A 15,610-nucleotide genomic window follows, 5' to 3' on the forward strand; every position below is an offset into this window, starting at 1 on the left:
ATATATATATGCCAATGAATTTAAGAAGTTGGTCGCCAGCCAGAGAGAGAGAGAGAATAATGAATAAAGTATAAGATATATATATACCGTCCCCCTTCATCTCTCTCTCTAAATAATCAATAAAAACATATTTTTGAAAAAAAGGACATGCCTATACAATGAAATTTATTAAATTTCTAATATTTTCTAATAATGAATAAAGTATAAGGTATACAGTGGGGCCTTGACTTACGAGTGTCCTGACTAACGAGTTTTTTGAGATACCAGCTGTCTCTCGGCCAATTTTTTGCGTTGAGTTGATAGAGCAATTAGAGTTAACGAGCTCCTTAACAAGCTCGGTCTCGGAATGAATTAAACTCGTAAGTCAAGGCCCCACTGTATAAATATACCTTCCCCCTTCGTCTCTCTCTCTAAATAATCAATAAAAACATATTTTTGAAAAAAAGAACATGCATATACAATGAAATTTATTAAATTTCTAATATTTTCTTGTGGAGTTAGCTCTAAGTTATATTAAAGTCCCTCCATCTCTGATCTGAGCAACGAACTCCTGCCCAGAGCAGGGATATTGCTCTTGTGTTCTGGCTTCATTGTTATAATGGGGCTCCTGTTGTATTTGAACTTTTTCTTTAAGTGGAATTTTTCAGTTTTATCAGAATGCTAATGTTCAGCATTCTATGTTCTAAAATCCTACATCAGTGTTTCTAATCTTGTTCAGAATAATGAGTAAAGTATAAGTCTTTGGGTAGGTAAAGATAATTGAAGGTTGTAGATGGCTTTGATTTCTCCAGAACTTTGTGTACCTCTTTGTTTTTAAATGTAAAAGAACCCATTAAATCCTATGAAACCTAGTCAACAAAAATTAATTAAAAACACGACAATCAAATATACAGGTAATTTCCATATCATGGCATTGGAACTTATTTGTATTCAAAATGTATTTACATACTTGAAACATTTTGACTCAACTTTTCTCCCATGGTGAATATAATGCTGTCATGTCTAATAGCTCTTACCTGCACGAAACAAATTTATGATGTACTATAATTAAGTTTCTCTTTCCCTTGTTTTCTCTTCTTTCCTCTTTCATGCCACTTCCTTCCTTCCTTCCCTCTCTTTTTCTTCTTCTTTTAACATTTCTTTTCCCAAAATGCATGTCAACTGGCTTAAGAGATTTAATAAGCAAATGCCAAACTAAGCAAACAAAGCCAGTTTATAAACTAATAGACTGTTTTAATCTTCTGGCCTTTGTGCCCTGTGCTTTCACTTTAATATCTCTATCACTTTACTCTTTTTGTTGTTGTTAATCCTCACCAGGAGAAATTTTTCCATTGACTTTTTTAGAGAGAGTGGAAGGGAGGGAAAGAGACAGAGAGAAACATTGATGTGAGAAAGGCACATTGATTAGTTGCCTCCCACATATGCCCCAACCAGGGCTGGGGATTGAGTCTACAACTAAGGTATGTGTCCTTGGCCGGAATCGAACCTAGGACCCTTCAGTCTGTGGGCTGACACTCTACCCACTGAGTCATACCAGCTAGGGCTATCACTCTACTCATTTTTAAATTATTTTTTCCTCTTTACTGTTACCCCTTAGTAACCCAGTTGAGCTGAATTTGCTCCCAAATGCATCTTCTACTTTGAGATTTAATAAGAATGGGACCATTTGGCTGTTGAGAAAGGTTTAAGCCAATGAATTTAAAAAGTTGGTCGCCAGCCAGAAAACTAATGGTGCTTCTTAGACAGCAGTTGTGTGAATGAGCATATGCCAGCATACATCCTAACTGCTTTATTTCTTTAGTTCCCCATCATGACTCATGAAGAGCATTTGCTCCCATTTCCACCCATGACCTATTGAGTTTTCTAGAGCCAGTTCTCACACAAAAGAAAGATATAACAGAAGAGGCCTCTCCCAATGTCTACATAGAATCACATAAAACATCACATGCTAACATGGTATAATATTATGCACATGTACATTTTATATGTTCATCATGACAGTAGAAGATTGAAAAAAATGGCTCTGAGTTTTGAAATTCAAATCATTTTCTTGGCAAAATGGAAATCATCTGTCCAAATCTTTTCTGTTTTAGGAGAAAGTTTGACTTCCAACAAATATATCTTCCTGGGGGCTTTCATATATTTCAGAGTAGAAACCACAGCTTTAATCCCATGTATATAAACATAGGGGAAAAGCAAGAAAATGTTAACTATTTCTCTTTATTTATTATGCTTTATACTATAGTTGTTTCTCCTTAAAACTATAGCAACTTTGTCATGCCAGATAACAAAATAAAATGGAGCCCAAAGCAGGAATGCACTTTCTTGGCAAAATCATTGAAAGTTTGTCACATTCTTGATGCTTTCAAAACTTTGAAGGCAGTCATTTGTGGCTATTTTGCAAAATAAACATATTGACTTTTTTCTTCATTTGCCATTAGTGAAGGAAATGCAGAATAAGGTGGAGGCAGAAGTGGCAAAGACAGCAGACTACGGATGCAGGTATGGCACCAAATAGCAATGAAGCTTGAAAAAAATCATGAGGAGGCCCAGAGTGGGTCCGTAACCAAGCAATATATAGCAAACCCTTATAATGCATTTGACTCAGAATTATTATAAAGTTGTATAACATTCCTCTAATAGAAGCCTTCTCCCATGCAAGGATTTCTGTTCTTTGCCAATAAGACTCAAAGAAGGAAATGGGCTTCTCAAACACCTTTGAAAATGCCAACAGTGCAAGTGATGAAAGCCAATGATGGTTTGGACTACATCTCAATGAGGAAAAGACAATGGAAATGAAGCTCTGGCGGCAGTGATGAGTAATGGGTGCAGAGAGGATGGTGGAGAGCAACTCTGCCAGGAAAATATTGTCCAGATGAAGCTGTGGAGTCTGAGATCCACATACGATGCCTTGTGCATCCACGTAAATAATAAGATTTGGAACATGACAAATGAAAGCACACAAGGCAAGCTAAACAAAAAGTACTCAGTGCCACAGGTACTATATACAGATGGACATGACAGCTGAATGGTATGGGAAACTATACCATCGAGGCTGAAGAGAAGAAAGGAAGCAAGGGAGATGCAATGTTTTGATCAATTACTTCTTGGCAGAGAGAATTTTGGGAGTTACCAACTTGGCAGAAAGGGACACATTGCAAGACAGATTGCACTTGGTTGTTGAAGAATGTTGAAGCAGGATCATTTTGGAAAAACAAAGAGGTGACTATGCTTTGGAAAGAGGCACAAAATAGCCAATTTACTGGGCTCTAGGTGGGATTGCATGGACCAGGCTTTCCAGATGGCACCTCCATGCAAGCCAGATCAGCTCTTTTCCCAGCTATGTTTTCTGCAACTCAAGCAATATAGGAAATAAAACCTTTGGATTCAAGGATGATTTCTCCACATATTTTTTATCAAAGGGTCAAATTGATGAATTTTTTAAAAAATGGCTTGGGGGGGAGGGGGGGAATTGAGCTTTGTGACCAATGTGATTTTCGCAAGGCATTTCCTACGTTGATAAGGTTATGTTCCTGGTAATGCCACACTTCAAAAGGCAGCATCATGGTTGACTGGGAAAAGAACTAAAGGTGGTAGAGCCACACTTCAGAACTGCAAATAGTTTAAAACCATAGATGGCAACTTTTGTTAAAAGAGAGGGACTGAGTGAGGGGGGAGAAGAAGCCAAGATGAAGAACCTCAACACATACATTTGAAAATCTTGCCAAGAAATCATGATCCTTCTATTTACTGAACTTCTTATTTCTTTGCATTTGATGAAATGAACCAAATATTTATATTTTCATGAGAAGGGAAACACTGGAGTGATTAAGTAAAAAAATATATAATTGTTAGTGTTTGAAAACTATGTTAGTTTTTGGCAACAGCACATCAACCTGTATTACATTCAAACACTGTGGCTTTAAGGGTTACTGAAAACCTAGTATGCATTGGAACCTGATGAATGAATTTCCATTGTTTTTATCATCTCTAACATGTGAACACAATCCACACATAGAGAGGCTGGCTCCTGAATGAAAATTACTTGGGTTAACAAAGGGATGTAGACTCACAATGAGTAAATATACCAAAGCCCCAAATAATTATAATAGTCACAGCTTGGCAATGAGTTTGCAGACTATGAAATTAGTTTCTTGTGAATAATGGAGATTTTACAAGGCTAGTATAAACACGGGGTAATTGGAAAATCAAATCGCTCTTTGTGAGTTATTGTAAGGTCTGGAATAATGGTGATAACATTTATTTTAAAACTACCTCCCTATGAATCACTGTATTTTGGTGGTTTTTAGCAGTACTGTTGCCAAGAATTCTTGCCTGGAAGTACAACAGTGGGAACTTAAATCGTGAAGCCCAAGTCCCAGCTTACCCCTGACACAATGAGCTCTCCTCCCAGGTTCTGCACTTCCGCCTTCACCTTGCTGCAGATATTAAGCTGATGGCAATACAAGGCAATTCGTTGAAGGTAGGCTAATAAATCCTGCTTACACGCTGAATCAGGACACTATAAAACATTTAAAACAGTGATCTCAGTTAGTACGTCCTCTTCAGTTTCTAACACTTGGTATATTACGAAAGCTGTGGTGAGAAGAAAAGGTTTTGGTGTCTTATACTTGCATTATATCCATTTCATTTAGATACTTTCTATAGCACGTTAGGAATACCATGGCCAATAGTTTAGAATAGTTAGTTTGACTTTAACAAAATTCTACCAAGAGACTAGTAAAGGTCTTTCAGCAAGTCTTACTGGGACTTCTGAACATGTTTCTGGGTATTTTATCAGTTGTCTTCAAAACTGTTAAGAAACGAAATATTTTACCACTGTTATTCCTAGTGGCTCATTCAATGTTTACTCTGTGCAAGTTATTTTATTTACTTTTTAAAAATATATTTTATTGATTTTTTTACAGAGAGGAAGGGAGAGGGATAGAGTTAGAAACATTGATGAGAGAGAAACATCAATTAGCTGCCTCCTTGACCGGAATCGAACCTGGGACCCTTCAGTCTGCAGGCCGACGCTCTATCCACTGAGCCAAACCGGTCAGGGCTGTGCAAGTTATTTTAATACAAACAACCAAAGCAACACATGCTAGAAGGACATCACTCTGTGTGGCAATCTCTCTGCCATAGAAAAGGGTAGAGTTTCAATTCAATTAGTTGGAAGGGAACATCACTTGTTTCCTTTAGTTTTTTAAAGAAATGCTTCATTCACTAAAGAACAAACTATTACACCTTCAGGATCTTCCTATTTATCAAAATTTTAGCAACATGATAAACTTCCTTTAAGCAAAACACTGAGAAGCATCATGACGACTGTAAGGGAAACAGATGTGAGAGAGAATGAAGTTGATACCAACTGAAACACTTGTAAGAGAAACAACAGACCCCAGACTCTGGATGTGCCAGAGTCAACTATGACCAGGGATTTTCCTTCTCTTTTCGACTTAAACAGGTAGATGTCCATCAAATACACTGAGCTGAGATGAACACTTCCACAGACATGTCCATGGCTCCTAAGGCATTTCGGAGGCTCCAATGCCAATGGCTATCCGTCATTGAAATATATTTCTATTTCAAATGTTCAGTTTGAGATTCTCCAGGCCATTCCATTGTTCTGGCCCACTTTGGCACTTGTAAAAAACATACAATCACAAGATCCTTGATGAAACATTGTAAGAAATAAACACCTACAGGCCACAGTGAAGTTATCTTATTTAGACTAAGAGTATGAGAAAAAGCACTCCAATTGTTTCCTTAAAGCTCAAGGAAAATAGTTCTTTCATTAGTACTGTGAAGCCAGTGGTTTTGACATAACCACGTATTGAATAAATGACAAAGGGGTCTCTTTCATATGTAACACTTACCATTGTAGCATTCCCCTCCCCTCCCACTAACTGTATTTATCAAGAAAGAAACCCACAGAGACTGTTTTTCAGCTTTCTAAAAGTACTTAATACTGTAATATTTATCCTACTCCAGAGACCCATCTACTGAAAGGAATTAACTTTAAAATGATATCTCCCTAGAGGGCTGACTAGTCTTTTGATACAAATACCTTGCAGCAAATTAAAGTGAAAGTTCTATCTCAATGGAACAGTAATTAAAAATGCAACAGTCCGTAAAAAGTTTATATTGCGTGCATATCTCAAATCTTCATAAAAATATTTTCAGGCAAAATAAAGGCAATCAATTTATTCCTCGGTACTTCTCATTCTATTCTGTTATTTAAACTGAAGCATTTAAAACACAAATAAAGGCAAGATGAAACAAGAAAAATAAGTCTTACTCCATGGAAATAGGAGAATTTGAGAAAGCAATGTCCAATTCAGACAAAATAATGGGGGGGGGGGATTGCAGGTTGTTTCACCACTGATGACAGTAAGAATGACAAAAAAAGAGGGTTATGTTTACCTTCATCTGTCTCTTTTAAAGTCATCGTTAAATAGCATTTAAATAATTTGTCACAATATCCAAAGGCATCTAGAATCCTGGGATTTGTGTGTCGTTTCCCAAAACTGTTTGGGGCTATACTTCAAGTTGCAAAAATGCAAAATCAAAAACAAGAATCAAAATAAAAAGATTGAACTCAATTAGCCTAAACATATTGAGAAATAGCTTTAGCCATTGAGATTCAGAATATAATGGAAAAGCCATCTAAACTTCATTCACTTTCACTCCCAGGAAGAAGTCTATCCAAATAAAACTATTTTAAGAACAACTCACCAATCTCTGCTCACTCTTCTCATCCTCCCCCACCTCAACATTTGCAAGGGTGGGTGGGGGAGGGAGATATGGCATTTTTTTCTTGGTTGGTGCATTTTTGTTTGTTTGCATACATGCATGCACATTTTCAAGGAAGTTCATTGTCTCTCCTCTCTTTTACATGAACTTTCTGGGATACATATAGAATTCTATAGAAAGCAGCTCAAATTATGATTCAAACTTCAGGAAGCCTGGCAGTTCATATTGCCCTGAAATTACCAATTGAGTAATGGTTTGGTCCTCAAACCCTACAAATTTGAGGGGGTCTCAAATTATGATAATACTTAATGAATTATCATCATTATTAAGTGTTTCTCAAAAATTCAAAAGCAAGCAAAAAACATTCCCTTGAATTATTCGAGATGATATATTGAGACAATAAAATAAAATGAGACAACATATTCACTTATTTTAAATATAATCTTAATAATTTAATAATGTATTTTTCTTAAAATATTTAAGAATCTAGGATGCTGAAGATTATCAGTATTTAGAGGAACAGCCTAATATTATGGATTGGAGGAGGAAAACTATAAAACCCCAAAATAATAGAAGACTAAGAAGCAATCCTGTTATCTTTCTATGTCTCTAGAGAATGTCACTGTGTTGTAGTCTAGTAAGCAAATTCATGTTCGTAATGTCTCCATGTAAATAATAGTTTATATAGTATTTCTATTTCAGAATTTTATATTTTAAAAGACATTATCCTTTTAAAATGGTTCAAACTGTAAGCCACTGTTACTTAAAGAAATAAGGATCAGTTTATCTGGCAAAGTCTATTTCCTAAAGTACCCTTACAGGAAATGGAACATTACTGCAACAAGACATATTTACAATAGGATTTTAGAGTTCCAATTCTAGCCAGGTAAAATGAAAAATGTGAAAAGGAAATCAACTCCAACATTCGAGGTGAGATTAAGAACCATTTAAATCTGTATCTTCTTTCGGTCTGAAAGCACAAAAGAGAATTTCATTTATCTCTGATGCCTCTGAGTCTGGATGAAAATGCAGCTAAAACCTGGAGGTTCTCAATTATGTGGATTAGTCACATTTGTATGAGAGCGTAAATTATCATGAATTATGAAGAGCATCATTACAATGAGATCAGTGTTCTATAACAAGATATAAACTTCTTTCATTTTCCTCTCCCTTATTCAGTGTGACTGCATTTCTGAATGAGGGTGGCTGGGATACTCCCCGTCTCTCTGGGAGTTTTGTCTCCTATGTAGTGAGTGCTCTTCTCTCCCAAGGAACCACATAATTGAGAACCTCCAGATTTCAGCTGATCATAGGATTTAGGAGTCCCTCCTGAACTGAACACACCTTCTCCATCAGCCCAGTCTCAGCAGAGTTAAAGGCCAGTTTATAAAATGTTAGTGATTTTGTACAATTCATTCTTCAGAGGCATTTTGTAGGGTGGATAAAACCCACGACAGAACCCAAGTGCTACTCAAGGATTCTTCCCTCTTATATTACCTGATCAGCCACGGCACGAGCTAATTTGTCCATTCGAGAACCTGCTTCAGCAATTTTCTTGGCAGCATTAATGACATCGGATGTATTTTTCAATGGGCCTTTGCCTCTGAAACAACATATACAACGTAATTAGAAATCCATTGTATAACCCGAAATAGACAAACCAATCATACTGTTTGCCCAGGACCCTACTTTTGTATTGGTCTCTGGTCATGTTAGAAGAATTTTGAGTGTTTTCTTGATTCATTGCAATTTCCACATTAATAATCTACTTTACTTCCATTCATTTTTAGGAACTATTATCCCTATTTAGATGTGTATGTTCACATTTAATTCTTTACATTAATTTACATAGTTTAGACAGTGTTCCATTAAAAAGGGTGGTCACCACAAGGCAATGGGAATGTAATATTAAAATGCTCACCATGTGCCTATGCTGTTGTACGCACTACCTTATATTGCAACCCTAGTAAGTATCATTCCCATTTTAGAAAGGAGAAAAACCGACTAATAGTCATGAACTCAACTAAGTCCATACAAGCCATAAGTAATAAATTCTAAATTTAAATGAGACACTAGCTAAAATAAATGCCCTTGCATTGTCTTTTATACCATGTCCAACACTATTATTATATTGTTAAGTCCACTTTGGCACTCTGAGAAGCAACTGTCTCTTGTACACAATGGGGAACTGTTCGGCCAGAATTTCAGAATTCTGTTCGGCTCTTACTCATTGGCGTCTGTGCTCCTGGTACTGATTTATGAGGGAACAGACAAAACACTGCGTGACAGTAGGTGTCTTTATGCTTCCAAACCATTGTCCCAATATTTTTCCATGAGCTTTTCAATTAGGTGCACTGTTTAATATTGCATGTCTTTTAAATATTTATTTAAAGAAAAAGAAAGCTATGCTGCGTCAGAAATCTTTAAACAAAATATAGCGCACAACTTGTCTTTCTCTTTTCTTGAGATATAAATAATAGATTAAATATATTTATCTTTTCTTTTTCTTTTAGCATTGCTACTTAGCCTGGTCTCTTTAGATGCATCTGAAAATCAAGGTGCTTTTTTAAAATTTATGTTTTTGATTTTTAGAGAGTGAGGAAGGGAGAGGAATAGAGAGATAAAAACATTGGCGAGATAGAAACATCTTTGGTCAGTTGCCTCTCACAACCCCATACTGGAGATCAAACCCATAACCCAGGCATGTGTCCTGACTGAGAATCTAACCCGTGATCTCTTGGTTCCTGGGTTGAAGTTCAATCACTGAGTCATACCAACCAGATTAAGTACATTTTTAAGGCTACAAAATTAAATTAATACAGTTAGAAATGTGGTAAAATGTGGACAGAAACTACTTAGATGTTGATTTATTGAACACATAAGGTTATTCAGAGTGAGCAATGATTGCCATTGTTACATAATAATGTTTTATAAAATAGAAAATTTTAAATCACTTCAGAAAATTAATGTAAATGAAGGGCATTTTGTTCAGTGTCCCTCCTAATTTATGTTCTGCAATTTTTTACATTAGTAGCTAAAATTAAAATATATTCGTGTCAAAGCTTAAACACACACATAGGGAAATTTAAAACCTAAGATATTTTATTTTGCTGTGTTAACATTAACTATTCCACAAAGTTCACTGACTTTTTTCACTTGCTATTTTTATATTTAAATATAGGCAAGGATTTCATATGTAAACTTTAGCTTTCTTTTTCTTTATAATAAATATTTAAAAGACATGCAATAATATGTATGAGTTAAAGATTCTGTGATAATCTGGCTTCTGTTCTCTAACACTATTTTTTAAATTATCTCTAAAGAAACTTTTTCATATTTTTGTTTTACACTTTTAAAAGAAATGTTAGCCCAGCTGGCGTGGCTCAGTGGTTGACCTATGAACCAGTAGGTCATGGTGTGATTCCCAGTCAGGGCACATCCCCAGGTTGTGGGCTTGATCCCAGTGCAGGGTGTGCAAGAGGCAGCCAATCAACGATTCTATCTCATCATTGATGTTTCTCTCTCTCTCCCTTCCTCTCTGAAATCAATAAAAATACATTTTTTTAAAAGAGAATTTTAGAGGCAGAATCTCTCACTGTTTAATAATGTTCTCCTTATTATATATTTCTGTGTAACTTTCAGACCTTAGATATCTTTATTTGGCAGTTTTACTTTGACACATTTGTTGTTACTGTTTGTCTTCATCTTAACCCAGTCCCAAAGACCTAGCGGCACTCTGCCTGATGTTCCGTCACTAACCATCGTGTGTGTTTGTTTACAGCCAGATCTTCCAAGGGTTTGGGGGAAACTTCTTCATAAACCTTACATGATAACTTTCAACAGTTGATTGATTCTGATAAAATACACTAAGTTAGTGGAGAACATTTATGGAGAACTGAGTTTGCTTGAGGCCCAGGCTCCCATCTTGTAGCCACAAGAACAATTAGAAGCATGTCCTTTGTGATTACACCAGAGGATGCAGTTCACAGACTCACTAGGCGATTGTTATTAATCAACTTTAGAGTTCATATTATAGACGCAATTCAAATTATTGGAGTCACAAGCTGGTAATGATCATGTATGTCACAAAACTGGACAGCAAGACAGAAGTTTTGAGGACATCAAACACTTCCTCTTTTTCTACTGAAATTAAAACACAAGGATGAAAACTAAGTGACTGACATGCCCAAGATGACACTGCAGAGAGAATGCTACTCAGAGAGACCTAGGACTGGAACCCCTGTGTCCTGAATCACAACCAAGTATTCTCTTCTGCTCTATATATTTCATGCTTATGAGGATGGCTAAAGCAGTGATCTCAGAGAAAAACAAATTGCCTTAACTGCAGACATTAGCGTACAAGAGATAATGAAAACAGTAATATCTCAAAAAGTAAAAAATAGAAGTAGGAAGAAACTAATAAAATTACAAAAAGGCATAAATTATTAGAAAATAATAAGATACTGGTAGTAAATAAATCTAAAACTAGCTTAAAAAATGAAAAAACCACAACTTATGTAGAAATATACTTAGATTGCAATTAGGAAAAATAGTTAAAACAAATATTAAAATGTAAAAAAGAAAACAGTAAAAAACTTCAGAAAATAGAGAATTAAAAGTATCATGAGTACTTTTCTTAAATGCATGTAAATAAATTTGAAACCTGGATGAAATAACTTATAGGAATATATAATTTACCAATACTGACCAGAGAAAAGATATTGAAATATCTAGATTCTGGTTTACATGGAAGAAATAAATAAGGCTATCAGAAAAGCTCATAAAAACAAAAAACAAAAAAATAAAAACAAACAGTAAATCTGATGGTTTATTAGAGGAATTCACTAAACCTTTAAAACGATGATAATATGAATGCTATTTAAACTCTCCCAGAATATATAGAGGTGGTGAACATACAATACAGTGTACAGATGATGTTATAGAACTGTGCATGAAACCTGTATAATTTCTTAACCAGTTGTCACCCCAATAAACTCAATTTAAAAAGCCACCAAACAGACCCCCAGTCCCCCCAAAAAGAAAACCTGAGTTCCTGGATACAGAGAAAAGATTGATGATAATCTGAGGTGAGGGATGTTGGTGACATGAGAGAAGGGAGTCAAAAAGTAAAAACTCCCAGCTATAAAGTAAGTCATTGAGATGTAATAATATTCAAATATATATTTAAAAGTTGCTAAGAGAGTACATCTTAAAAAAGTTGCTAAGAGAGTACATCATCACAGGAAAAAATTTCCATATTATGTATGTAATTGATGTTAACTAGATCTATAGTAAGCATCTCACAATATATACAAATATTTTTAAAAATCCTAAAATCAACACTAATAAAAGAGAAAAATGGTAATTGGCGTACGACGATACCCTTTTCATTGGCTAATCAGGGCTATATGCAAATTAACTGCCAACTAAGATTGGCAGTTAACTGTCAACAAGATGGCGGTTAATTTGCATATGTAGGCACAATGCAGGGAGGTGAAAGGGAAAGCAGGAAGAAGCCCCCTGCCACTGACAGTGATCGGAAACCCAGGGGGGAGCTAAGAGCTGGGGGGCAGGGCAAAGGCGGCCCTGGGGCCGCCTTTGCCCTGCCCCCCAGCCATGATCAGAGAATCAGGCGCCTTTGCCGCCCTGGCCAGTGATAGCAGGAAGTAGGGGTGGAGCCAGCGATGGGAGCTGGGCACAGTTGAAGCTGGCAGTCCCAGGAGCTAGGGGCCCCTTGCTTGGGCCTAAAGCGAAGCCCACGATCACGGGGCAGCTGCAGCTGTGGGTCCCCGCTGCCCGGGCCGGACGCCTCAGCCAGAGGCATCCTGAAGGGGCAGGGGCAGAGCCCGCGCAATCGCGGCGCCCCCCGCTGCCACTGCAGGTCCCCGCTGCCCGGGCCGGACGCCTAGGCCAGAGGCGTCGGGCCTGGGCAAGGGGCCGATCCTGCGATTGGAGGGTGATGGGGGTCAATGCCTGAGGACTCCCAGTATGTGAGAGGGGGCAGGCTGGGCTGAGGGACACTCCCCCCCACACACACACCCAGTGCACGAATTTCGTGCACCGGGCCCCTAGTGTAAATATAAAAACAGAAGGCATTATAATGACATAGAAAAATAGAACAAGAAAGATTGTTGACTGCCACATAAAAAATTCTAGACATTCATCAGTATTTTAAAGCCAGGTGTACCCACTCATTGCTTAATGAGTCAGAATTAAGAAAATTATTTGAATAATCTCAAAAATCCTGAATAGTACATGGTTCTAAGCACCATGCAAGATGCTGAGGAATTTTCGAGGCCCAGATTTTTTTGAGTACAGAATCACTGACATGACCCACTTTCCCCAGATCATGAACAGAAAAAAGGGATAGAAAAGATAGCTGTATCATTTTGTGGGATGGGGGATTAAAATTACTCATGTTCTTCTGTTTACATGCCAGGTGGTGCAGCAGTCCTTATTAATAGTTGGGTGACAACTGAGGAGTAATAACCAGTCCCTTTAAAAGAGAAGACCCTAAGTCAGCTTACATAATAGGGGTAGCATTTTCTTTTAATGTTACTGCGTAGGTTGGGAGTAAAGTCTAAAACTCCTTTAGACATCATAGTGTCTACAGCAGTGCTATCCAAGAGAATGTTTGCAGTGATGGACAGGTTCTATATATAATTCTTTACTGTCCAGACTATTGAACATTTAAAATGTGGCTCATATGATGGAGAAACTCAGTTCAATTTTATTCAATTTTTCCTATTTTCAACTTTGCATTTGAAGTATTTATGTATTCGTAGGAACCTGCTCAGATATTTATGTAGGGATGTCCAATGCACCATTAATCCAGCCTCACCCGATGTTAACATCTTGCGTAACTTATTACAATAACAAAATGAGGAAACTGACATTGGTAAAATCCAAAGGGATTATTCAGATTTCAACAGTTATGCATGCACCTGTATATGTGTGCAAGTTATAGGAAATTATATCACAAGTGCAACTTTATGTTAATCCTACCATAATTGAGGCACAGAACACAAGGTTCTCTTATACTAACTCTATACTCCTCACCCCATTCCTAATGGTAATCAACCCTAGATGACCCCTAGATAGTACTCATTAATCTGTCCTCCATTGCTGTAACTTATTTTTTTAAAGAATGTTATGTCAATAGAATCATGCAGTTGAGTTGACACCGATACAGATATTTTTCACTCAGTATATTTTCCTTGAGATTTTTCAAAGTTGCTGCATCTATTTATTGCTGAATAGTATTCTATTACAAACATGTACCAAGATTAATTGAACCATTTACCCAAATGAAGGACATTTGTATAATTTCAGTTTTAGGCTATTACAAATAAACTTCATGTAGATATTTGTATATAGGTTTTGGGGTGAACATAAGTTTTCATTTCTCTGGGCTAAAAACCCAAGAATGAAATTACTGGATCCTTTGACAAATCCACTTCTAGTTTTAAAAAAAGCTGTCAAACATTCTTTCAATTTTATTTCATTTTAAATAAAATTTTAAAAACCTAGAGCTAGTTTCATACTCAATTGGTGGAAGGCTAAAGCTTTCCTTCTAAGATCAGGAAGAAGATAAGGGTGTCACTTGTATTCAACACAGCACTGGAAGTCTTAGCTAGAGAAATTAAGCAAGAGAAATAACAAAAATCATCCATATCAGAAAGGAAGAGGTAAAATGATCTTTGTTTACAAACATGATGTTAGATGTAGAAACCCTAAAGGTCTTACAAAACAATAACAACCAGAATATATGAATTTAGCAGTTATATAATATGAAATCAACATACAAAAATCAGTTGCATTTCTGTATACAAAAAAGTATCTGAAAAAGAAATTAAGAAAGCAATCCCATTTGTAATCACATCAAAAGTAAAAGTACTTAGGAATAAGCTTAACCAAGGAGGCAAAAGACTTGTTTACCAAAAACTACAAAATGTTGCTGAAATAAACACACAAATAAATGTAAAGACACCATATATATATATATGTATATGGAGAGAGAGAGAGAGAGAGAGAGAGAGAGAGAGAGAGAGAGAGAGAGAGAGAGATTAGAAGACTTAATTTTATCAAGATGTCAATACTTAATTTTAAGATGTGAATATTATCCAAAGCAATCGATGTAATCCTTTTCAGAATCCCAATAGTGTTGTTTGTCAAAATAGAAAAATCCATCCTAAAGTTTATATGTATTCCCAAGGCACCCTGAATACCCAAAACAATCTTGGAAACTAACATAGCATGGGGCCTCAATTTTCTTGATTTATAGACTTACTACTAAGCATCAATAATCAAAACAGTGAAGTACTGGGGCATTGAGACAAACATGTAAACCAATGGAATAGAATAAAGAGCCCAGAAACAAACCCTCATGCACGTGGTAAAATTATTTTGGACAAGAGTGTCAAGGCCATTCAGTAGGAAGAGGACAGTGTTTTCAACAAATGATGTTGGGAAAGCTGAATATCTATGGGCAAAAGAATGAAATGGGACAGTTATCTTATACCACGTACAAAATTTAACTTGAAATGCATACAGGCCTTAATATAGGAGCTAAACTATAAAAATCTTGCAAGGATATATAGGGAGGAAACTTCATGACATTGGATTTGGCAATGATGTCTTAGATATGACACCAAGAACACAGGCAACAAAAGGAAAACAGGTAAATCTATCAAATTTGTGAAAACACTATGCATCACAAAACACAACCAACAGAGTAAAAAGTAACTCACAGAATTGTAGAAAAGATTTGCAAATCATATACCTGACAAGGGGTTAATGTCCAGAATACAGAGAAGCTCCTAAAATTCAACACTAAAACTTAATCAACCTC

General features: G+C 36.4%; 1 protein-coding gene across 3 annotated transcripts in view; it reads right to left on the reverse strand.

Moving 5' to 3' along the window:
- Window positions 1-15,610, reverse strand: part of CTNNA2 (catenin alpha 2) — a 1,136,278-nt gene that overhangs the window by 33,571 nt on the left and 1,087,097 nt on the right. For all 3 annotated transcript variants that reach the window (XM_059659311.1, XM_059659308.1, XM_059659310.1), the window contains exons 16-17: window positions 8,257-8,362; window positions 4,388-4,522 (exon numbers count right to left, since the gene is read on the reverse strand). In XM_059659311.1, coding sequence (XP_059515294.1) covers window positions 4,388-4,522; window positions 8,257-8,362 — 241 coding nt within the window. The remainder of the gene's footprint in view (window positions 1-4,387; window positions 4,523-8,256; window positions 8,363-15,610) is intronic.

Source organism: Myotis daubentonii, chromosome 12 (assembly GCF_963259705.1).
Source record: "Myotis daubentonii chromosome 12, mMyoDau2.1, whole genome shotgun sequence".
Taxonomy (NCBI): Eukaryota; Metazoa; Chordata; class Mammalia; order Chiroptera; family Vespertilionidae; genus Myotis; species Myotis daubentonii.